The sequence below is a fragment of the Vombatus ursinus genome, unplaced genomic scaffold (assembly GCF_900497805.2).
Source record: "Vombatus ursinus unplaced genomic scaffold, bare-nosed wombat genome assembly UNPS02001419.1, whole genome shotgun sequence".
Classification (NCBI taxonomy): domain Eukaryota; kingdom Metazoa; phylum Chordata; class Mammalia; order Diprotodontia; family Vombatidae; genus Vombatus; species Vombatus ursinus.
Window position 1 is genome coordinate 5262061 of NW_020941197.1, and position 25800 is coordinate 5287860.

General features: G+C 39.5%; 1 protein-coding gene across 1 annotated transcript in view; it reads left to right on the top strand.

Moving 5' to 3' along the window:
* Positions 1 to 25800, top strand: part of MAP3K15 (mitogen-activated protein kinase kinase kinase 15) — a 150108-nt gene that overhangs the window by 104325 nt on the left and 19983 nt on the right. The window contains exons 16-21 of the mRNA XM_027866203.1: positions 676 to 803; positions 4276 to 4406; positions 4689 to 4794; positions 14443 to 14600; positions 22053 to 22236; positions 24474 to 24651. Of these exons, the coding sequence (XP_027722004.1) occupies positions 676 to 803; positions 4276 to 4406; positions 4689 to 4794; positions 14443 to 14600; positions 22053 to 22236; positions 24474 to 24651 (885 nt within the window). The remainder of the gene's footprint in view (positions 1 to 675; positions 804 to 4275; positions 4407 to 4688; positions 4795 to 14442; positions 14601 to 22052; positions 22237 to 24473; positions 24652 to 25800) is intronic.

The window sequence follows — 25800 nt, forward strand, 5'->3', positions numbered from 1 at the left end:
CCTAGCACATGTAGTAAATATCACATTATGTCCCCCCCCCCGCCACCCGTCTCTATTGCAACTGCGTGGTAGAAGTTGTTTTCAACCATAATTCATGGGAACAATTATCTAAAAAGGAATAAAATCCTCCTTACATACACTAAAATTCACCGTGCTTACAGTGGCACAGTGGATAGAGCACTGGGCTTGCAATCAGGAAGTCTCATCTTTCTGTGTTCAACTCTGGCCTCAGACACTTCCTAGCTGGGGCAAGTCACTTACACCTGTTTGCCTCTGTTTTCTCATCTATATATCTTTGCCAAGAAACCCAAAATGGCATCAGGGAGAATCAGACATGAGTGAAATGACTCAACAACAACAAAAGGTGAATTTCAGCTCTCAAGGATCAATGATTCCCTGTTTCTCCCTTGGCTAGTTGGCACTCTGGTGGATAGAGTATTTGACTGGGTGTTGGAAGACCTAAGTTCAGACCCTCTTTCAGATACTAGCTGTGTGACCTGAGCAAGTCACTTAACCTCTGCCTTCCTCAGTTTCCTTATCTGTAAAATGGGAATAATTACCTACCTTTTAGATTGTAAAGATAAAATGAAAAAAGTATTTGTAAAGTGCTTTGCAAAACTTTAAAGTGCTATATAAATGCTATTAACATTTTTATTATTATCATCATCATCATAGGTACTCTCAGCCTTTACATGAAGAGATAGCCCTGCACAAGTATTTGAAACATCGCAACATTGTCCAATATCTAGGCTCCGTTTCAGAAGATGGCTACATTAAAATCTTTATGGAGCAGGTGCCTGGAGGTTTGTGACTTTGCATTGCTGTTCCAATGCTCGGAAAAGCAGAAATAAAATATTTGCATATCTCCTCTCTGCTTCATGATTTTTCAATCATTCTCCAGCTCATTTTATGGATGAGGTTTATGAAGCCCAGTCTTTTTTTTGTTTTGTTTTGTTTTGTGTTTTAGGCAATTGGGGTTAAGTGACTTGCCCAGGGTCACACAGCTAGTAAGTGTCAAATGTTTGATCTGAGGCTGGATTTGAACTCGGGTCCTCTTGACCTTAGGGCTGGAGCTCTATCCACTGCACCACCTAGCTGCCCCAAGCCCAGTCTTTCTTGTAGATCATGGGATCATTGGGGGCATATTTTCTGATTTGAAGTTTGGTTCGAAGGAATGGGGGAACTGTATGACTGGGATACAAAGGATTTTTTAAAAATAACCTAAGGTTGAAGGATAGTTCTGTCCAGTTTGGTAGACATGAAGCCAGAACTACTTTAGTGGCAGATATGTCGATAAAAATGTTTTAAAAAATCAGTTGAGGGGCAGCTAGGTGGGGTAGTGGATGAAGCTCCAGCCTTGCAGTTAGGAGGACCTGAGTTCAAATCCAGCCTCAAATGCTTGACACTTACTAGCTGTGTGACCCTGGGCAAGTCACTTAACCCTGATTGCCTAACCAAAAAAAAAAAGCAAAAAAAAGATCAGTTGAGTATCTATCTCTTTGGTTGACAAAACACAAACCTTTTGCATATCATCAGATGCTTGAATTTTTCAGGTTTCATTTGATGCTTGGTATGTGGGCTTAATAATTATAATTTACATTGCTCTTGTTTACAGAACACATTTTCTCACAATAATCGTATGTGGCAGGTAGCACAAATGTTGTATTAGTTACAAATGTTACAGCACAAATCCCTGTTTGTAGATGAGGCAACTGAGTCTCAGCAATGTTTCTCATTGTTATAACAGACTAAGTGGTGGAAATAGGATTGAAACCTCTGCGGCCTGACTCCAGGTCAAGATCTCTCCTCCTGTTCCCTGGGGCTGTCTAGTTGGTGAGCACCAGGATCATACAAAGAAGAATCACTGGACTTTGAGCTAGAAGATCTGGGTCTCAATCCTGCCACTCATGAACTTAGTTATGTGACATTGGCCAAGTCATTCTGAGTTGCAGATTCCTCATCTGTAAAATGGGTATAATAATTCTTGGAGTACCTGCCACCTCATAAGATTGTTTAAGAATCAGATAGGTCTGAAAGTGTTTTGTCACTGTAAAGTCCTTTATAAAGGGTAATGTAAGCTAAATTTAGTAGGAAGAGAACTAGACTTGGAGACAGGAATTCTAGGTTTCAGTCCCAGTTCTGAGGCTTATTAGGTCACTTGACCTTTCCTTCAGTTTGCTCATCTGTAAAATGGGAATAATAATAGAGCACCTTCCTCCCAGGGTTATGAGGTTCAAATCAGATGATATAAAGTGTTTTGCAAACCTTAAAGAGCCATGTATCAGAATAATAGCTAATAGCTAACATTTATATAGTTCTTATTATGTGCCAACTGCTTTGCTGTTATTATCTCATTTGATCCTCACAACAACCTTGGTTGTTGTTTCATAGTTTCAGTCATGTCTGACTCTTCATGACCCCATTTGGGGTTTTCTTGGCAAAGATACTGGGGTGGTTTGCTGTTTCCCTCTCTAGCTCATTTGACAGATGAGGAAACTGAGGCAAACAGGTGACTTGCCCACGGTCATACTAATTGTATGGGGCTAGATTTGAACTGACAGAAATGAGTCTTCCTGACTCCAGGCCTGACCCTCTATCCACTGCACCACCTAGCTGCCCTAATAATCCTGGATGTATGTGTTAGTATTATCCCCATTTTACAGATGAGGAAACTGAAGCAAACAGGTTAAATGGCTTGTCTAGAGTCACAAAACTAGTAAATGTCTGAAGCTAGATTTGAATTCAGGCCTATATATATATATATACATATATATGTATAAAATAATTATTACCTTTAACAATAATAACTACATCACAACAGGCAACTCATTTAACCTCTGAGCCTTCAGTTTTTTTTATCGGTAAAGATAACATTTGTACTATCCACATTATCAGGTTGATGTAAAGAATATGCTTTGTAAACCTTGAAATGCTATACAAACACCAGCAATTACTGTCATTAGAATTACAGATTATGATGATCATGAGCTATATTTAGAGTCACAGATTTTGAGCTGGAAGGGATCTTAGAAGTCATCTAGTGAGTTCCTTGGGGGCAGCTAGGTGATACAGTGGATAGAGTGCTAGGCCTGGAATCAGGAAGACAATCCAGCCTCAGACATGTTCGAGCTGTGTCACCCTGGACGTGTCAACCCTGTTTGCCTCAGTTTCCTCATCTGTAAAATTAGCTGGAAAAGGAAATGGAAAATAACTCTAGTGTCTTTCCTAATGGGGTCGAAGAGTTGGACATGACTGAAATGACTTAACAACTAGTGAGTTCCTCATTAGACTGAGAGTTCCTTGAGGGCAGGAACTGTCTTTTACCTTTCTTTGGATCTTTGGCACTTAGCGCAGTGTCTAGCACATAGTAGGTGTTTCATAAATGTTTATTGACCGACTGACTGACTAGTTCAACCCTGCCATTTTACGCATGAGGAAAGGGAGGCCCAGAGAGGGGAAGCAATTCACCCTATGACACGCAGGCAGTAAGTGATGAGCTAAGATTCAAATGAACATCATACCACACTACCGAAAAGTCTTGTATGTGAGAAGCATTGACTTTTCTGATCTTGAAGAAAGACAAAAAGGAAAGAAGGAATGAATGAAAGAGAAGAAGAAAGGAAAGAAGGAAAGTGTAGTAGAGGGGAAAAGTACAGAATTTGGAAGAGGACCCGAGTTCAAATGCTGGCCCTGCCACTTAGTACTTCCATAACTTTGGGCAGGTTAGTATAACTGGCCTGTATGACCTCTCTGTAAAAGGAAGGGTTTGTATTAGATGGCCTCTGTCTTCCATTTCTAGATCTTTGAACTATGTCCCTCATGTCCCGTGACTTCTAAATATAGGCTGTATTTGGCTTCCAGCTCTAAATATATGCTATATTTCTTGGTTATATTAGTTCTCTTTTGACAGTGGCTAAATTGACATAAACTGTAAGCCTATTGAAGTCTCGGTCTTATTTAAACTTTGAATCTTCCTCAGCACCTAGGAGAGAATAAACTTAATACATTCTTTTAACTGAATGAATAAATGAATGTATTTGTGCTAACCTACCACTAACTTTTTGGCAAATACATTTTTATTAGGCACAGTGTACAGATCATTAATTGCTCTTACAGAATTGCTGCCAATGATAAATAAAAACAGCCTAGGGGAAATTAATCTGGATAAAAAGCATGCTTTCTTCACTTCACAGCCAATTGGCCGCTGTTAGAGAGGGGAATATTAAATGTGTTTAACGTACAAATTGAATGTATTCTCTGCTTTATCTCTTCCAGGAAGTCTTTCTGCCCTTCTGAGATCAAAATGGGGCCCAATGAAAGAACCTACAATAAAATTTTATACCAAGCAGATATTGGAGGGCCTTAAATATCTCCATGAAAACCAGATAGTTCATAGGGATATAAAGGTACTTTGGCTTGTCTCTCCCCTCCCCAGGGTTATTAAAGTTTCATTCTCTTCCTCTAGTAATAGGAGCTGACAAGAATACTTGTTGTGAGATTATCTCACACACACACACACACACACACACACACACACACACTCACCCACACACCCAACAATATATCACCCATCATCTGCTTCTTTTGTAACTGCCCCCACCATTCTATTTCCTGTCTTCCTAGAAAATTGTGAAAGAAGCATGGGGATCTGAGTTCACTTATGGATGCCTGTTTCTTCTTATTTTCAGGGTGATAATGTTTTAGTAAATACTTATAGTGGAGTGGTGAAGATTTCTGACTTTGGGACTTCCAAACGACTCGCGGGAGTGAATCCGTGCACAGAGACCTTCACAGGTGGGTAGAACCAATCCAGGCTTCTCTACTCTGTTTTTTTTGTGGGTTCTGCTGCTTTAGAATTTGTTTAGAGCCATTTTTTATAGGTCTTTGGAGGGGTTTGGGGGAGAGCTCTAGCAAGTCACTGCTTTTCCTCCGCCATCCCAGGCTTCTCTAGAAGGCTCTAGTACCTTGGTTTCATCTGTGATCAGGATGTGAAAGTCACATGAACAGATGTCACTGTTTGGTAACATCTTTGTGCATGGAAACTAAGTAGGCTTTCTGGAAAAAGAGTAGGTAGAGCGATGTTTCAAGCGGGTGGTTTGTTTTATAAAACAAGCCCTGTTGTCATTTTGTCTTGTAACTCAAGTCTGTCACATGGTCATGGGCTGCATGCCGATTGCCTGATTTTCTTTCTCTTCAGCCACCTCAGCTTTTGTTTTGTTGACATTGAGGTTTTATGAGGGTGTTCTTAGCCTTTTGGAAATATGTATACTGTGCAGCAAATAGTGGTCCCTGTAAACTTCCTGGGAGGCAGCATTGGTATAATGGTTAGACAAGTGGCCTTGGATCTAGGAAGATGTGAGTTCAAGACCTGCCTCCCACATGTCTTGGCTGTGTGACCCAGAGTCAGTTCCTTTACCTCTCATTGCTCTGGCTTCCTTCAGGTCTCAACTAAAATCCTACCTTCTGACAGAAGCCTCCTGTGGTCTTCCTTAAAGTTAGTGCCTTCCCTCTAAGATTATCTCCAATTCCCTCTAAGATTATCACCAATTCATCTTGCGTATATCTTGTTTGCACATAGTTGCTTGAATTTTATCTCTCCCCATTAGATTGTAAGCTCCTTAAAGCCAGGGACTGTTTTTGCCTCTCTTCATATTCCCAGCACTAAACCCAGTACCTGGCACATAGTGGGGACTTTGTAAAAGACTTGTTGACTTGAGTCTAGAGAACTCTCTAAGATTAGAAGCTTCAGAGAAGGTCCTGGGAGTTCCCTATACAAATGAAATCACAGGTCCAGTGGCTCCCTCTATAAACTTCTTACAGAGGCATCATGAAATGGTCTCAGTGATGGGAAATCTTGGGTTCAAATCCTGACTGACGTGTACTGATTGTGTGGCCTTGGACAAGTCACTTGAGTTGTCTGTACCACCGGCAACTAATTCTCTGAGAATGTAAGTTGCAGAACATATATCCATAGGCATTGGTTAAGAGAGAGTTTCCTATCTAGGAATTCTTTTATATGAACAAAATTATAGTCAAACAATCAAACAAATAAATTCCCTAAGAGTTAATAATTGGGGCTCTCCGGAAATGAGAAGAGCTGCCTTGGTGGGTTTCCATGGGCTCTTTTAAGCAAAGACTGTATAATGCCTTGAGAGGTATGATGTAGATTAGATATAACTGGACAGCAGGTGATGCAGTGAATAGAATACTAGACTTGGGTCAAGAAGACTTAAATACAGCATCAGACACTCAATAGCTGCGCGACCATAGACAAATCACTTAACTTCTCTTTGCCTCAGTTTTCTCAGCATTTTTTTTGCAACAATTTTACAAATATACAAATTTTGTATTTTACAAATGGGGATAATAATAGCACCTATCTGCCAGGGCAGTTGTGAGGCTCAAATGAGATAATATTTCTTTTTTTTTTAATAGTATTTCATTTTTTCCCCAATTATGTGTAACACAATTTTTGGCATTCATTTTTACAAGATGTTGAGTTCAAGAAAATATTTCTAAAGCACTTAGCACAGTGCCTAGCACATAGCAAGTGTTATTTAAATGCTAGCTATATTGTTATTGTTGTTATTATTATTATTATTATTATAAATTCTTGTCCAGGTATAGTAAGTCAAGCTTTCTAGCCTTTGAGAGATCCCTTCAGCCCTCAGATTCTGATAGTCTGTTAAAAAAAAAAGTCTCCAGGGGCAGCTAGGTGGCGCAGTGAATACAGCACTGGCCCTGAAGTCAGGAGGACCTGAGTTCAAATCTAGTCTCAGATCAGACACTTGACACTTACTAGCTGTGTGACCCTGGGCAAGTCACTTAACCTCAATTGCCTCACAAAAAAAAAGAAGAAGAAGAAGAAGAAGAAGAAGAATAGAAATAGTTTCCAGTAAGTCGTTCAAAATTGTGGCTAATTCAGTCATACATAGCAATTCCCCATATATCTAACTGCTTTATTGTTCCATAATTTTAAAAAAATCTAATAGTATAAGCCTGATTAATGTTCCTACCATTTTTTCTAGTCACTGGTGTTTTGTAATAATTGTTTTTCCCCATCAGGAGTCAGCTCCTTTTGGGATGTGTTTTATTCTGAGTATTTTGAGAGAGTGGATTTCTTCCTCCATTCATGCTCCCGTGAAGAATTTAAGCACTGAGAGAAAGGGGTTCGATAGCTAACCTAAAGTTAAGGCAATGAGAAGACACTTTAGTACTTCAGATGTTCGTGATTTCATTAGTGGGTATAGTCTAAAGCAGAGTATAGACCTTTGTGTCTTAGGAGATTATCTGTGACTGACTGTGGCCGGAAAGTTTCATCACCGGTGGCTATCCTTCTGGTACTAAGCCTGTCAAAACTGAGCTAGGCCAGTCTTTGGGCAGCAGACATTCTGTCCATTGCCGGACCTGAACTTGAAGCCTTTCCAGCTTGGTATGGCCTGCCAGAAGTTGTATTCAGTTGGCGGAGCCTTTTAAACTCAGGGTACTTCATGAAGGAAAATTAATGAAACATCTAAGGCTTTTTAAAAAAATTAAGTGCTTTGTAGTAATGTCATAATAATAACATTTACAAAGTTCAGGTCCTTTGAAAGCAATGCCATCAGTAACTAAGTAAAGATTTATTATTTTACCTGATCATAAAATAGTTGTGTAAAAAGTTGTAAAAAGCATATTGATAACATTTCTTCTGCTAAACACACAAGATGTATTTGGAACAAAAACTTATAAAATGTCGGGGTTGGAAGTGACCTTAGAGGGTGGCTGGTCCAAATTCCTCATTTAGTAATGGTATTATAGAAATAATAAAAGTATTATAATTATAATTGCTAGCATTTATATAGCACTTTAAAGCTTTGCAAAGGGCTTTACGTGTGTTATCACATTTGATCCTCACAACTACCCTGTGTGGTAGGTGATATTATCTTCATTTTACACACAAGAAAACTGAGGCACAGAGCATTTAAATGCCTTGCCCAAGATCACACATCTAGTAAGTGTCTGAGGCATTCAAGTCTTTTTAATTCCGAGTCCCATTCTCTATCCAAGGCCTAGAGCAATTAATAGCCTTGCTCTTAGTCACATATCTAGTTACTGGCAAAGCTAAGACTAGTTCCCAGTTCACTTCTGTTTCCTAGTTTAGACTATTATAATACGAGGACTGGCTAATGGGAACCCTGTCCTTAATGCATGCTCAGATTTTTCCTTCCTGGCAAGTTACGCAGAGCATTCTCTGCTTGGTTCTAGTTTAAAACATGGAACTTTGAGAAGTCAGTTTTTTAAAAAAATTATTTATTTTATTTTTAATTTATGGAATAAAACAAGCATTGTCATAACATAATGTAATGAAAAAGATGATTGCACATGAAACTATAAATCTATTATGTGCAACTTGCTATTCCTTTTAAATATATAATAAAGTTATTGTGAATTTTTTTTCTTCCCTCCCCATTCCCACCCTACTACTATTAGACAAAAATTTGTTTATATATGTAAAATTATTCTGTACATACTTCTATTTATCAATTCTTTCTCTGGATGCAGATAGCATCTTCTTTCATATATCCTTAGTAGTTAATTTGGATATTTGTAATAGTCAAAATGACATTCACTCAGAGTCGTTTTTAAAACAATTTTGCTGTTACTGGATACAATGTTCTCTTTGTTTTGCTCATTTTCCTCTTATTATTTAGTGTAAGTCTATCCATGTTTTTTGAAGATCATTATGCTCATCATTTCTTATAGCACGGTAGTATTCCATCACAATTAAATACCACACTGTGTTTGGCCCTTCCCCAATTGAAGAGCATCTCCACAATTTCCAGTTCTTTATCACCACAAAGAGAACTGCTATAAATATTTTGGAACATAATGGTATTGCTGGACCAAAGAGTATAGGCAGTTTAATAACTCTTTGGGCATAATTCCAGATTACTCTCCAAAGTGGTTGGATCAGTTCACAATTCCACCAACAATGAATTAATGTCCCAATTTTTCCACATGCCCTCCAACATTTTGTTGCCTTCCCTTTCAATCATTTTAGTCAATCTGAAAGATGTAAAATGACATCTCAAGATTGTCTTAATTTGGATCTCTCTGATCAATAATGAAGTCAGTTTCTAGTGGAACAATTGCAGGTTAGGACGATGTGATGACAAGATGTCTTATCATTGATTTGGAGCAGGAGAACTCATGACTCCAGAGGTGCTGGGCTAGACGTGAATTCACATTCAAAAAGGATGGCTTGCCAATCTCTTCCTCTCTTTTTCTCAGGCTTCTCCAAGCCCCACCCCCTTCCCCAAACCATGAAGTATGACCTTGGTCTGGGAGATAAACAAAAACTAACTCTGAAGGCTATATGGGTTCAGGCCACTGCTTGTCTCTCAAGGGAGACAGAATCTTGTCTTCCCCAATCCTCTTTGAGAGGGCCATTACACCATGATGTATACATTTTGTTTTTATGTCATTCTGGGAAAGATTATTTGGATATTTGGGGCAGCTAAGTGGTGCAGTAGATAGAATGCCCAGCCTGGAGTTGGGAAGACCCAAGTTAAAACTTGGTCTCGGACACTTACTAGCAGTGTGACCCTGGGCAAGTCACTTAACCTCTCTTTGACTGAATTTCCTCGTCTGTAAAATGGGGATAATAATAGCACCTACCTCCAGTGTTTTTGTGAGGACTAAATGAAATAATAATTGCAAAGCACTTAGCATAGTGCTTAGCACATAGTAGGCACTATATAAAAATGTTAGCTATTATTATCATTATATTACAGAGAGTTTGTTTCCCTGTGATAGTTGTTCTAATACAGTGACTGAATTTTCATGTTAGAGACAAGTCCTTTACCCAAAGTAAGCACTACATAAATGTTAGCTAACATCATCATCATCATCATCATCATCAATATCACTATTATCATTATGCACTGATAATTTTCTCTCACTCTTTGTGAAACAGAAGTATTCTCCAAAGAAATCCCAGCTGGTTGGTGGAAAGTTCTGGTTCAGCTTTGTGAATAGGCAAACTCTAGCCTATTCACAAACTCTAGTCAGAAGAGGTTATTTTCTTCCGTGCTGATAAAGCACAGAAGAGGTGAGTTGAAAAGGCAACCATTCTCATACAAGCACAGGGAATCCTTTTCTTTCTTGCCTCCTAAATAATAACGATAATAATAATAATTAGCATTATATAGTGCTTTGAGATTTGCAAATATATCATTTTGTCCTCACAGTTAGGTTCTAGTATTATCTCCATTTTACAGATGGGGAAACTGAGGCATAGAGAAGTTAAGCGATTTTCTTAGGTTCACACATTTAGTAAGTATATGAATCTGTATTTGAACTCAGAATTTCCTGACTTTAAATCCAACTCTCCATCCTCTGTGCTACCTTAGCTGCCCTAGATACTTAACTCCTGTGTGTCGTCTCCCAAGTTTTCACTCAGTATTCAAACAATATAACACGAGATGAAACCTTTTTATGATATGACCGCTTCAGACGTATGCCCTTGTCTAATAACACAGGTATATCATTGCTGGTTTGGAGATCATATAGTTTGAATTAATTTGTATTAAGAATCATAGAATTTTATAGCTAGAAGGTCTATGGACATAATCTTCTTACTGTATTTTCTTTATTATCATGACCTTTTCAAGCATTTTTTAAAATTAAATTTTATTTCTTAATAAACAAACAAAAAAAGTCTTTTCTTTCATTTCCACTTTCCACATTGAAAAAAAGAAAGAAAAGCAAAATCTTGTAACAAATACAGATAGTCATGCAAAACAAATCCTCAAATTGGCCATGTACAAAAAACATGTCGAATCTGTAGCCTGGGTCCATTACCTCTCTGCCTGAAGATAGGTAGCATGATTCATTCTGATTATCCTTTTCATGCATTTTTCCTGGGACATCTGTCATATTGCAATCTCCTCTTTAGCTTTCCCCTACAGTCTGAGACACAGGCACTTGGGAAACATGGTGACTGATGGCAAATACTTGATCATAGAACAAGATCTAGAACTTTAAGGAAGCTTACAGATCAATTCATTTTAACTCCTTATTTGACAAATGCCAGAACTGAGGCACTGAGATGTGAGTTGACTTGCTGAAGGCAACATCGAAAGTAAGCAGTGGAGTCAGGATTTGAATCCAGATCCTCTGACTATGCTCTGCATAACTTAAATAAAGATTTATTGTTCAACCCAGTTGTAAAATAGCCATGTGAAAAGTTATAAAAGGACAGCAATGACAACATCAATGTCTTTTCTGTTGTACCCCCATGCGGTGTGGGTTTCAAGGGAAACGTAATTTAGCAAACAGTGGTGAAAGACCTTAGGCTCTATTGATGCAGTGACCAGTCTGGATGGCAGAGGATGACGGATGGTGAAACAAATCTCCTATTTATTGGCAAAGAGACGATTGCAAACAGGTGGGAAATGAAGCACACATTTTTAGATACGGCCAATGTGTTGATTTATTTTTCTTGATGGTATTCCAAATGGGGCCATAATGAGTTGGACGTGACTAAAGCAACTCAACAATAAAACTTATTTGTTACCAGGAGCATTCTGTTGGGCGTGTTAGGATGGAATAGTCATTGAGCAGTAACAGTAATGTTAAAAAAAAAAAGCATCAATGAAATATTTTAAAAAAGAAAAGAAATGTAATTCAAGGAGCTTACAAAGTCCTTGATTTTAAAGCTTTGGAAGAGAGTCAGAGGAAAGCAAACTCGACTGGATGATCTTGGCTCCCATGTGGCAGCAAGGTAGCACTATTACATTTGATGCAGGCAAACTAACTCAGAACTCCTTCAGCACACTCAAGGCATATCTGAAAAGATTTAAACCTGCTATCAATGTTTTTTCCTATTTATTAGAAGTAGTCACATGGGTATGTTTCCTTCCACCCTCATGCATACGTTTTGACTGTTCTGAGTGAATGATTTTCCTACGGAAAAAAAAATAGGAATACAAGAAAATGACTTTTCAGCATTATCCTAAAGGTAAGGTGTATTATGTAGTGCCATGAATAGACCAATGGATTCCTTTGAAGGGCAGCAGACTACTAAAAGTATTTATTTAGTTCTGGGTTTGACAGTCACTAGCTGTGCAACCTTGGGTCACTTAAGCCCTTTGGAGGTCTCAAGCTGCATTATCTGGGAAATCAAAAGGTTGGGCTAAATGATGTCTAAGGTTCATTAGCCCTACCATGTGATGCCTCCTGAGGTAGCTAGGTGGTACAATGGAGAAAGTGCTGGGAAGTGCTCAGGAAGATCTGAGTTCAAATTCATTCTCAGACATTTCCTAGCCATGTGATCCTGTGCAAGTCACTTACCTCACTTTACCTCAGTTTCATCATCTGTGCACTAGAGATGATAATAGCACCTACCCCATAAGGTTGTTGTGAATGTCAAATGAGATAAGTTTTGTAAAGTGCTTAGCACAATGCCTGGAACATGATGGGCTCTATGTAAATTCTTATTCCTTCCTCTCCCTTCCCTTCCTCTTTCCTCCCTTCCCCTCCTTCCCCTTCTTATTCTCCTCCTTTGTTGTTGTTCAGTTGTTTCAGTCCTTTCTGACTCTCTGTGACCCCATTTGGGGTTTTCTTGGCAAAGATACTGGAGTAGTTTGCCATTTCCTTCTCCAGCTCATTTGACAGATGAGGAAACTGAGGCAAACAGGGTTAAGTGACGTGCCCAGGGTCATACAGCCAGTAAGTGTCTGAGGCTGGATTTGAACTCAGGAAGATGAGTCTTCCTGACTCCCTGCCTAGTGCTGTATCCACTGTGCTACCCAGCTGCCCACTTCCTCTCCCTCCTATGATGCAAATGAGTTGGCATCTTCACTTACATGCAAACATTCTATGAGTTTGCACATCCATTTGAAGTGTTGTTTTACCCCCCTCTAGTCATACTGTTTGATCCTTGTATAGCGAATATTGTCTGTCTTTTTTTCTCTGTTTCTTTCTGGTTTGGTTGTTTTCCCTTTGCCATCACCTCTCCCAGGTGCTCTACTTAAAATCCCTTAAGAGTGCCTCTGTCTGCATGTATAAACCATTTCTCTAGAGTGAACATTAATACCCACATCCATAGTTATTATTGCAAAAGAAAGTGCCCCAAGGTGGGATATTTTTTGTCCATGGTCAGTTTGTTCCTTCTATTTGGCTTAACTGCTCTTTACCATTTATTGCATAACCCTGTAAAACCTGTCTTTAATCAATTAACTTTGGATTAGTTGGAGGGAGCATTGTGTTCCAGGTCAAACCTTTGCACTCTTGTTATTGGGACTTTTGTTAAGCCTGCAAAGGATATTATGTCACAGTTATGTTCCCCTTCCTGAGATTTCATGAATTTCATAATAATGCACGGAACCTTATGAGACTGTGTCTTGCTCAACACTTCAACTGATTAAACTGTTCCTTGTTATGCTTTCAGTCAGTCAGCTAGCAATTATGAAGTGCCCCCTCTGTGCCAGACGCTGGCCTAAGTGGTGGGGATACAGAGAAAGGCAACAAATAGTTCCTGTTCTCAAGGAGCTTGCAGACTAATGAGAGAGACAGCATGCAAACATCTATGTGCAAATTAGGTATATTACAGGATTAATTGGGGCTGTTTGGAAGTTCTATTTCTATGAGTTCTCATTGATTTAATGTTTTTTTTTTTGATAGAGATGTGTGGAAGTGGTCTGGACCTTTGTAAGTTTGTGGAAACTCCTAGTGTGAAAACTCCTTTCACCTACACAGATCAGCAACTGTACTGCAACTTTGAGAGTGCTTGGAGAAATAAGGTGTTAAATAATTTGTCCATGGTCATATAGGTAGTGTATCCGAGGCAGGACTCAAAACCTAGGTCTTCCAGATGCTAATCTAGCCACTAGATTTCTGAGAAAATCAGAGAAAGGAAATAGAAGTTTTATTGGTAGCATCACAGGATAGAATATAGATTTTGAAATGTGTTTCTACATCTTTCAGCAAATCAATCTTTATTTTTAAATTGATTGAGAAATGGTCTCATTTTGAATAAAAACTATAGGTGATAGAATATGGCTGACTCCTCTCTCTCTCTGTCTCTCTCTGTCTCTGTCTCTCCCTCCCTCCCTCCCTCCCCAGAACTACCTTCCTCCTTATTATTGTTTTTCAATGACAAATTTTAACTGGTCCTAGTATGATTTATTATTATACTTCCATATTCCTGTAGTTTCACTTTTTGGACTTTAGACTTGGTCTCTGATCTTGATTCTTTTCCAGGAATTCCCAATTGGGACCTTCTGCTGAAGAAGAGATTGGATCACATATGCTCTTAAGTCCCAGGGATGTTATCATAAGCAGCATCATGTGGAGAGTGAAATGGAAACATAGCTGTTCTATGTTATCAAGCCCACTCAATGAACTACTGTGATGGATGAGAAGTGTGACTTCCCTCACTGTTTTTTCCCCTTAAACCAGGCACTCTACAATATATGGCACCTGAGATCATTGATAAGGGTCCTCGAGGATATGGTGCCCCTGCTGATATCTGGTCCCTGGGCTGTACCATCATTGAAATGGCAACAGGCAAACCTCCATTTCATGAGCTGGGGGAACCTCAAGCAGCTATGTTTAAAGTAAGACTGGTTTGATTTGCTTAAGGACCAATTGTATGTGCCAGAGGCTAGATGTATTTTGTATCTTGAGGAGGAGTGTTTTCCTGTTTAGGCTTTTGTAGCTGGGACCTTGGGTGACTTTTTGGCAATGGGAATTTCTTTTTTCAAAGACCTTCAAAAAAATGTGCTTACCAGATTTTGCCTGTGAGAGTGATCCATCTTCACAAGCAGAGAAAGCATTTTGCTAACCAACATGTGTTGTGGTTTGCTGATGAGAAGGCAAAATCTTTACTGCTGTGTAAATGTGAGTTCTCTCTCTGTCCCACAGAGTCAGTTCTTGAAGTCAATGAGAAAAAAGATAACTTCCTCCTACTAAACACACACACACACACACACACACATGCACACACACACGCACGTGCATGCACTCACACACGCACGCACACACACACACACACACCAATCCTGTATCTCTGCAAGGCTTGGAAAGGATTCTGAAGGTGTGTTAGCCCCCTGTGTTCTGTTAGACACTTCGCCCCATTTCCACCACCTGTGGAAAGCCAACTTAGTTGGATCTCAGAAAGCCAAATTGTGGATAATGGGGCCACAGGTTAGTTATATAAAGTGATTGCCCTGTTTATTACTCTTCATTGCCTTGAGTTAACAACGCTCAGTCCCCAGTTAACTGTCTTCCCTTCCCCTACAGCTTTACCAGGTCCTGTGGCTTGGTCTGTATGTCAGCAGTCATTTAAAATTAGACGCATAGAAAAACCTACCAGATGTGAACAATCCTGTTCAAAAGAGTTGTAATCCCTCTGCTCTCTGGGCCCTGGCTCTGCAGCTCTTGAATGGTTTTAATTATGCCAATAAGTCTCTGAGGCATGCAGAAAGTATTGACCCTATTACGTTATTATCTATTGTGCTCAGCTCCTCTCTCCCATCTCGGTCTAATTTTCAGTAAACTGTTGAATTACACATTTAACTGAAACTTTTCTTAAATTTAATTTTTTCAATCAATGAAAAGCTGGCTTCTTTCCCTCCTACTTCACTTCTCCCTCACCCCCATTGAAAAAGCAAGAAAAAAAAAACTCATGTTACAAATATGTATAGTTGAGCAAAACGAATTTCCACGTTAACATGTCCAAAAAAAAGTCTCAATCTGTAATCTGAGACTATCCTTTCTCTGTCTAGAAGTGAGTAGCATGTTTTATAATGAATCCTCTAGAGATGTGGTTGTTGTATTGATCAGAGTTCCTAAGTCTTTCAAAGTTGTTTGTCCTTGCAATATTGTTGTTATTGTACAAATTGTTGCACTAGTTCTGCTTACTTTATATCAGCTCATACAAGTCTTCCCAGGTTTTTCTGAAACCATCCCTTTCATCATTTAAAAAAAATTGTTTCAATTAGCAAAAATCTACCTTCTAAGACTCCCACTTCAACCTTACGCTGCATTGAGAACAAAAGAAACAAAACCTATTACAAACATAGTCAATCAAAACAAATTTCCACATTGACTTTGTCCACAATTTTTTTTGTCTCATTCCATGTTCTGAATCCTTCACCTTTCTGTCAGGAGGTAGACAAGATGTTTCATCATTAGTTCTCTGGAATTGAGGTTGGTCATTACACTGTGATGGGAGTTCCTAATTCGTTCAATTCATTGCCTTTGCCATATTTTTATCATTGTATAAATTGTTCTCATGGTTCTGTTCACTTCACTTGGCATTAGTTTGTACATTTCCTCTCTGAAACCCTCTCCATCATTTCTCATAGTATAGCAGTATTCCATCACATTGATTATACCGTAACTTGTTCTGCCATTACTCAATTTATGAACACCCCCATCAGATTCCCATTCTTTGCCACCTCAAAAAAAAGCTACAAATATTTTTGTATATCCTTAGTAAGAGTTTGTTTTACTTAGAACTAATCCCTCCCTTAATCTGTCCTCCCTTTTCCCTCCAATTTCCCTGTTGAATGAAATGCATTTCTATACCCAATTCTGTGTGTGTGTGTGTGTGTGTGTGTGTGTGTGTGTGTGTGGAGTCTTCCTTCTTTTAACCAGGTCAGATGAGAGAAAGGTTCAACTAACTGTCTGTTACTCTCCTGTATTCCCTCTTGTTTGTATTGATGTCTCTTTGTGTACCCTGATTATATCAGATAATTTTCCCTCATCTCCCTTTTCCTTCCCCTCCTGTGTATTCCTTTTCCCTTTCTTTCCGTTCTCAAGATCATCAAGATACAACAGAACTACTCACAGGTGGTGTCTAATAAGATTCCTTCTATGTGACCTGTGATGATGATAGAGTTCACAGGGTACACATACATTATTTCCCCATATTTGAATGTAAGTAGTTTGTTTAGTCTTTTATAATTTTTCATTCATGGTGACCTTTTTAGGTTTCTCTTAACTCCTGTGCTTGAACTTTAGTTACTACTCAGCTCTGGTCTTTTTATCAGGAATGCTTAGAAGTCCTCTATCTCATTAAAGATCCATTGTTTTTTCCTTCAGAAATATACTTAGTTTTGCTGGGTAAGCTAATGCTTAGCTAGAAGCTAGAAGCCCATATCCTTTGCTTTCTGGAACACTGAAGTCAAGGCTCTCTGGTTCTTTTTACTGGTGCCTGCTAAACTGTGTAATCTTTTTTTTTTTTTTTTTTGGCTAAGCAATGGGGTTAAGTGACTTGCCCAGGGTCACACAGCTATTAAGTGTTACACGTCTGAGGCCGGATTTGAACTCAGGTCCCCCTGAATCCAGTGCCACTGCTCTATCCACTGCGCCACCTAGCTGCCCTTAAAATGTGCGATCTTGACTGTGGCTTCTTGGTATTTGAATCCCTTCTGGTTACTGGCAGTATTTTTTCTTTGGCCTATCTGAATTTTGGCTACAATGTTCCTGAGAGTTTTCATTCATTCATAAGGTGACCAGTGAACTCTTTCTATTTCTACTTGACTCTCTGTCTAAGAGATCTAGGCAGTTTTCTTTGAATATTTCTTGAAATCGGATCTCTAGGCTTTTTCTTTTGGTCTTAGAATTCAGACAGTCCAGTGATTCTTAATTTTTTTCTCCTTAGTCTATGTTATTATAAGTCAGCTGTTTTTGCTATGAGATACCTTACATTTTCTTCTATATTTTCAGTATTTTTACTTTGTTTTAAAATTTCTTTGTTTTCTTCTTGAGTTATTGGCTTCTATTTGGTCCATTGTAATTTTCAGGGAGTTTTTCCCTTTCCAATTATTTTTTTCATAGCTCTCATTTCTTTTCCAGGTAGCTAGGTGGTACAGTAGATACCACGCCAGGCCTGGAGTCAGGAAGCTTCATCTTTATGAGTTCAAATCTGGCCTCAGACATTTACTAGCTGTGTGACCCTGGGCAAGTCACTTAATCCTGCTTGTTTCAGTTTCCTCATCTGTAAAATGAGCTGGAGAAGGAAATGGCAAACCACTCCAGTATCTTTGCCAAGAAACCCCCAAATGGGATCATGAAGAGTTGCATGTGATTGAACAACATTTCTTTTCCAATTTTTTTTCTTAAGTACTCTCATTTCGTTTATAAAAACTTCTAAAATTCATTTTAAAAGATTCTTGCTTTATCTCTTCCAGACATTCTAGTGGAGTTTGTGCCCAAGCTCTATTTTAATCTGAGGCTTTGCTTTTAGATGTTTTAGAGTCATACTTTTCTTCTGGGTTTGTGTTTTGAGTTTCCCTGACCTCATAGTAACTCTTTATTTGGGGAATCTTTTTTGTTTGCTCATCTTTCCCCCTTACTTCTTGACTTTAAGCTTAATGTTAGGGCAGGACTCTGAGTCCCTTCCTGAGGGAAGGTCTGATGTGATCCTTTCTCTGCTTTCTTGAGGCATTGAATGGTTGTATTATTCCAGTATCTTAGGGATAGGCTGGGGATCTACAAGCTTTCAATGCTCCCAAAGTGGTCTAGTCAAGGTCAAAGTCTGATTGCTCCCTCCCTGGTCTGAGCTCTGCAAGCTAATGATGTTGGTTTAGGTCTGAGCAACTGTTGGATGCAGGTCCTATCAGCCCTCTGGAAAACTTGGTTGATTCAGAGTGGCAAACTTATAGGCTCTCCTTTGGTCTAGGATTCCTGCCCTGCTTATTTCTGTGAAGGCCAGGCTACATATTGGAACTGATGCCCCACTCTGCTTCTTGGTACACCACTCAGGACCTCCCTTCCCAGAACCACCCCTCTGCACAGGTCCTCAGTCTGTGCTCCAGAAGTTGGTAGTGGGCAACACAACTGCCTGTTTGCACTCATCCCCATCATGGCGCCCGACTTTTGGTTTGGGGCCTTTTCTTGCCCTGGTGTAGTCTCTCCCTGGGCACGGGAATGCTCTGCCCTGGATGCTCCTGACCCATTGCCATCCCAAATATCCACTGACTTCTCTCTGGACCAGACAAATGACTCACTGCAACTTTTTCTGGATTTCCCTATTAGGATTTGGTCCAGTGCATTTTCTAGATGTGTTTGGAGGAGTTTTGTGGAGGAGAGCTCAGCTGTTGTGCTTCTTACTACCTCACCATCTTGGCTACCTCTTCCTTCAGTTCTTATATCCCAATGATATTCCATCATGTTCTCATACCATAATTTGTTCAGTCACTCCTCAACTGATGGACGTCTCCTCAGTTTCCAATTCTTTGCCACCACAAAAAGAGCTGCTATAAATATCTTTGTATATATAGGTCTTTTTCATCTTTCTTTGATCTCTTTGGGGCTATAGAGTGGTATTGCTGAGTCAGAGGGTATACAGAGCTTAATAGTTTTCTTTTCTCTGTTTTTTGGTGAGACAATTGGGGTCAAGTGACTTACCCAGGGTCACACAGCTAGTAAGTGTTATGTGTCTGAGGCTGGAATTGAACTCAGGTCCTTCTGACTCCAGGGCTGATGCGCTATCCCCTGCGCCACCTAGCTGCCCTGCTTAATAGTTTTTTGGGCACACTTTCTAATAGCTTCCCAGAATGGCTGGACCAGTCACTATAATATTTTCTGCTAATCTCTCAGAAATCAAGACTGGGGTGTGGGAAGAACTCAGCATGGAGAGATAAGATTTAAGGGGGATAGGGTGAGAGAGAAAGAAAGGTAGGGGTTAGATTTGGTTCCAAGCAGCAGAACTAGCAGGAACAGGGTAGAAATTACAAAGAGGAAAATTTAGGTTTGATATGTGGAAAAATTTCCTAACATTTAGAGCTATCTGAAAGAGGAATGGGCTGCCTTGGAAGATTGTGCGTGCCCTCTCATTGAAGGTCTTTAAGCCATGACTCTACAACCATTTGTTGGTTATGTTGTAGAGGGGATTGTTTTTGGAGTATGGTTTGGACTGGTTGTCTGCTGAGATCCCTTCCAAGTCAGAAATCTTGTAGTCCTGTGAATTTGAAAAGCATTATGTGGATGCCAAACGACCCTAACGCTAGACTTGTAGAGATTGTAGACATTAACTGCAGTGCAGGAATCAAAGAATGACCATTAGGAACAACATCCCTGGGTTACCATAGCACCAGGAATTTGAACTAAGGGAACCATCTGCTCTATTGACATGTTTTACGTGAAGCAGGATCTCATAGACAACAGAACAATGCCAAATGCAAACAAAAGCACGTGGGGCTCCTGGTGTCAGTGCAGAACTGAATGTTGGAACTCTTTTAATTTTAATTTCATTTTCTTGCGGATGTATGGTTAGATTTGGGGACATTTGTTTAGCCGCCCTTGAATCTGCAGTATACAGCTCTGAGATTGTCATTTATGGTGAATAATCTGCACCTCTGTTGCTAATAAATGTAAATGAGCATTTATTAAGTACTTAATTATGTGCCAGACATTGACTTAGCCAGGCCGCTAAGGGATGGGGATGCTAATGCAGGTAAAAAGGAAGACAATCCCTTCCCTCCCGGAGCTTACAATCTATAGGGGAAGAAAACACATAAAAGGGAACTGAAAAGTGGATAGGAGGGGTTAGATAACCCCTGGTGGCAAAGAGTGAGGCAAGGTTGGTCTAGACCCCTTCCTTACAGTGTGGGTTCTGGGAAGGACTCCAGAAAACGTTGCAGTGAGTCATTTGTCTGGTCCAGACAGAAATCAATAGATACTTGGGATGGGGATGGGTCAGGAGCATCCAGAGCAGAGCACTCCAGTGCCTAGGGAGTCCTTCTGTGGGGAGAAGGACCTGAGGGAAAAGGCAGCTAAAGCATAGTGGTGAAGTCTGGAGAGTGCTATGGGTAAACAGATAGCTCTCAGCCCTTTCCTCATGGGGCCAGGTTGCTCATCAGTACACAGTAGAACTTTGAAAATGATTAGGTAAACAAACTGTTGACTTCTTACTGACTAACTAGTACTGTTTGTCAGTGTGATCTGTGCAAATTATTGTACAATTATTTTGTTTATTAATTAGGTATAATTCATAATATTTATTGATAATTTGTGTTTGTTATATATAAATTTTTATTATGAACTTAACAAACATAAACATTTTAATAGACCAAGGAGAACAAAGAAGTATGTGCCAACCAGCTATATACAGCATAAAAATAGGAAATAATTAACAGAGGGAAGGCACTGTTAGGAAAGGCTTCTTGTAAAAGATGGGATTTTATCTGGGACTTGAGGGAAGCCAGGGAAAGCTTGGGGATGAAGTTGGGGATGAAGAAGAGTTTTCCAGCCATGGGGGGACAGCCAGAGACACTGCCCAGAGGAGTTAGCTTATGTAGACTCAAGGAGTGAACCAGGCCTAAAAGAGCCAACCCCAAACATCTCAAAAACCCCAAGAGGGGAGGGTTGTCAAAATTTTCTTACGTCCCAAACATTTGTTGTCCTGGAGAAGAATACAGAACAAGGAGAAAGAAGAGAGTTTGGCTGTGTGCACTCAGCACATACCCAGGGTTACCCCTATTAAACTTCACTGAGAGGAATTACTTCTAATCTCTCTAGAATTATGATTAAGAATTCTAGACACTTCAGCAATGTTTTTAATTGAGGTTATGTCATAGTGGTTTCCTAGCACTCTCTACTTTGATACTTTGTTAATTAACTGGGTTTATTATTGTTCTTTGACTGGAACCCGTGATTTCATCAATGTAGAGAGTCTCTGGACAGGGCTTTCCCAACTAATGCAGAGGGGGTCCACTGCAACTTTACAGTTTTAGAGAGATGCTTAGGGCAGAGATGTCAAACCCTCTGGCCTGCAACACTCCAGAGTGTCATCAGAACCAGATCAAAATGTAATTGGAGGAATACCAATCAACAGACATTTATTAAGTGCCTATTATGCCCCAGGCACCTAAGAGGGATGGATACTCTGCAGCTTGGTAGCATGTAATGCGAATGATAATGCCCATTATAGTACCCTAATGAGGTTGGAAATAATAGTGTTTAGTTGTCTTAAAAAAGAAGAAATTAAAAGTATTGCAAACCCTAAATTCATCAGAGGCCTTATTAAAACAGATATTTTGCTTCTATCCCCAATATAGGTGGGTATGTTCAAGATACACCCAGAGATTCCAGAATCACTATCAGCAGAAGCCAGAGCCTTCATTTTATTCTGTTTTGAACCTGACCCGAACAGACGAGTCACAGCCTCTGACCTACTCAAGGACACGTTCTTGAAGCAGGTGAACAAGGGCAAGAAAAACCGAATTGCTTTCAAACCTTCAGGTGAGCTGTGCCCATCTATGAAGACAAGTCAGAACATCAGTTACGTGCTGTATTTTAAAAGAAAAAAGAAATCATGTGTATTATTGGGCCACCCACAGGTTCCACTTTGTTATTCAGAATAAAAGACATGCCAAGAAATGAGCCAGGGCTGGGCTGCACCACATCTCCTAAATGCGGAGCTTCACATAATGCTTCCATTTTTGTGTCAGAGCTAGAATGCTGGAGTGCTGGGGGTAGCATGTTTGGGGTTTGTTGAAAATCTAAACAAATGAATGTTTGACATTAATAACAGAGAAGCGCATTCATCCTTGGGCAGAATTTGAAGACAAAGACAAATGAGCTTACCTTATTAACATGCTTCATTTTCATTTGTGACCACAAAGCCAGGGCCAGTTGGGTTCACGGGGGCAGCTTTGGTTCTTTTACAAATGCAGGATTTGGTGTTTTATATTTGAGGCTAGCTGGCCTCCAGGCCATCTGCTGAGCCAGATCTTGATTGAAGAGTGCACTGAGTGCTTTGTTAAGGGTGCTGCTTCCTCTTGTAGTTGGACCCACCACAGGCCATGAAAGCACCCTTTTGTAAATAGCTTCTAGCATGGTCAACCTAGTGGTAAATGATCCAGTAGTAATCTCCAAATAGTAACCGTTGGCTCTTTTTCATCTGGAGGAATGAAGTCAAAAGTCACAACAATATTAAGATTTTTGATTATTTGTCAACATCTAATATCCATAGTCAGTCTTTCTTGCATTTGTTCTTGGTGCATTACTATAAGGGAGGCAATCAGGTGGACTATTTCTATTTTGCATAGTGGGATTGTGTCTCCACTATTTTTTCTTTATTATTATTTTATATATCATTTTATTTGTTTTGGCCCTGGGCATTTTTTCTGGCTGTGTCCAAGCATGGAATGCTCTCCCTTCTAAACTGTCTACTGACTTCCATTTAAGTCACATTTTTTACAGGAATCTTTTCTCACTCTCTCTTCAATTTAGGGCCTTTCTTCTGTTAATTATTTCCTATTTATCATACATATATACCTTGCTTTGTATATATTTGTTTGTATGTTGTCTCCCCCATTAGATTGCAAGGGCAAGGATTGTCTTGCTCTTTTTTTGTTTCTCCAGCATTTAGCACAGTGCCTGGCACATAGTAGGTACTTAATAAATATTGATTGATTGATCAGCAAAGTGTTTTCCCAGGCTCAGCTCTGTTTGTGTTTGTGAATATAAATAAAAGCAGCCTTCTTCTACCTTTCTGGTTTTATTTCTTATCATGCTGCTTCATATACTCTGTTCCAGTCAAACTGGACTTCCAGCTGTTTCCTATAAATGAAATTCTATCTTCCACTTTTGCTCAGGTGACTCCCATTTCTGAAATGCCTACCTTCCTCACTTCTACCTCTTAGAATCCCTAATGTCCTTCAGAATATGTCTCAGGTGCCACCTCATATATGAAGCTTTTCTTTCTTTTTTTTCTGATGAGATAGATGACATTTAATAAGTATAAATGAAAAATCTTATATTTGGGTTCAAAAAATCAATGGCACAAGTAAACAATGTGAAAAGCTTGGGTAGATAACAGTGCAAAAGACTTTGAGGGCTTTTAGTGGATTATTAATTCAATAAGAGTTAACAGTGTAATATGGCAGTGAAAATAATTGATGTCGTCTTAGGTTGAATTAATACAGGTATAGAGTCCTTAGAGGAGAAAATGAAAGTCCCATTAAACTCTGCGTTGGTCATACTCATCTGGAGTATTTAATTCAGTCTAGGTACCACATTCTAGGAAGGACATTAAAGCTGGTGAACATCTTAATGAGGACAGCCAGAAGGGGCTCTTGTCTTGGGTCCCCTTCTCACCATATAGTCTCTCACATGGTAACTTCATCAGCTTCCATAGATTTAAGTATCACCCATGAAACCTTTTCTAGATCCCTCCAATTGCCAGTCTCCTCTCTCTGTCTCTCTCTGTCTGTTACTTCTTATAACTTTGTATTTTACTCATCTTTGTACATGTTGTAGCCTACAAGTAGAATGTAAGCTTCTTGAGGACAGGAAATGTTTCATTTTAGTCTTTGTATCCCCAGCACTGGGCACAATGCCTCATACATAGTATGATAGTAAATAAATAGTAAATAAATTCTCATTAAATTGGTGGGAATTAAATTATTTTCCTGGGTTCATAGCCCAATGATAAGCCTAATTTCTTTGCTTCCCTCTGTTTCCTTGCTACTTAGATTGTGCTAGGAGTATATCCCTTCCTCTGCCTGTCCAAGGCGAACAAGCGGGTGGCAGCAGCAGCAGTGAACATGGCTCCATTTCCCCAGACTCGGATGTGCAACATGCCTTCTTTGAGAAGACAAAGCGGTCGATGTCAGAGGTACAAGCTAAGCATCACCTCTCCCAGTTACTAAGGTAGGAGTGTCCCCTTTGCTGCTGTTCTCCCATGGGTGAGCTTTCTAATAACAGCGAACCCTGAAACAAAGACATGTCCACACATTAGATGGGCATGGAATCATTGAGAATCAAATGCTTCTGAATTTAAATTTAACTTGCATTAAGTGATTTTTCTTCCATTTTACTGTGGCAGTGTATGTTCCATGTCATACACATGTATGTTCCAGGTCAGAGGTTCCCAAACTTATTTGGCCTACTGCCCCCTTTAAAAAAAAAATTACCCAGTGCCCCCCTGGAAATCTTTAACCTTTTAATGATTTTAAAATTTGCATCATTTCAAAAAAATATAAATTTTATTTTAAATGATGCATCTTAAATTTAATAATTGATTGTAAACTTGTGGGTTTTTTCCTGCATTGAAATTTTGATGATGCAATATTGCATCATGTAACCATATAGTATCGTATTGTAAACAAGACATTACATGCACATATTCCTGCTGATGCATGCTGGAATTCCTGACAATGCACAACACGCTCACGTGCCAACACTTGCTTGTTAAGACCTATCAGCGGGCTTGACCACTGATCAGTTATAACTTGCATTTTGTGTGTTTATTTGGAAAATAATCTAATCACTGTGACTTTAACTCTGTTATGCAACAGATGAAACATGTACAAACGGTTTTTCAGAATTCTCTTCTCTTCTTTCCGAATGCTTCCACCACCACCTTATTTCTATTCAATGCCCCCCAGTTGCACCTGCGTTTACTACCACCCCCTTGGATAGTTCCAGCACCCCCAGGGGGTGGTATTGCCCACTTTGGAGACCTCCGTTTATAGGTCTAGAAAGCATACTGTATGAATAGACCCTCTGCTGAAGTATGAATGGGAAAGACATAGCTGCTGAGGCAATGTGGTAGATGGATTGCCCAGCATGGAGTTGGGAAGACATGAGTTTGAATCCTGCCTTAGATGCTTAATATCTGTCTGACCCTGGATGACTCACTTGCAGCTTCATTTTCCTCATTTGTAAAATAATTATAACACGTACCTCCGAAGATTGTGAGAAATCAAATGAGAATATAAGTGGAGTGCTTTGCAAATCTTAAGTCGCTCTATAAATTCTGCCTATTACGTTGTTGTGTTGTTCAGTCATTTTTTTTTT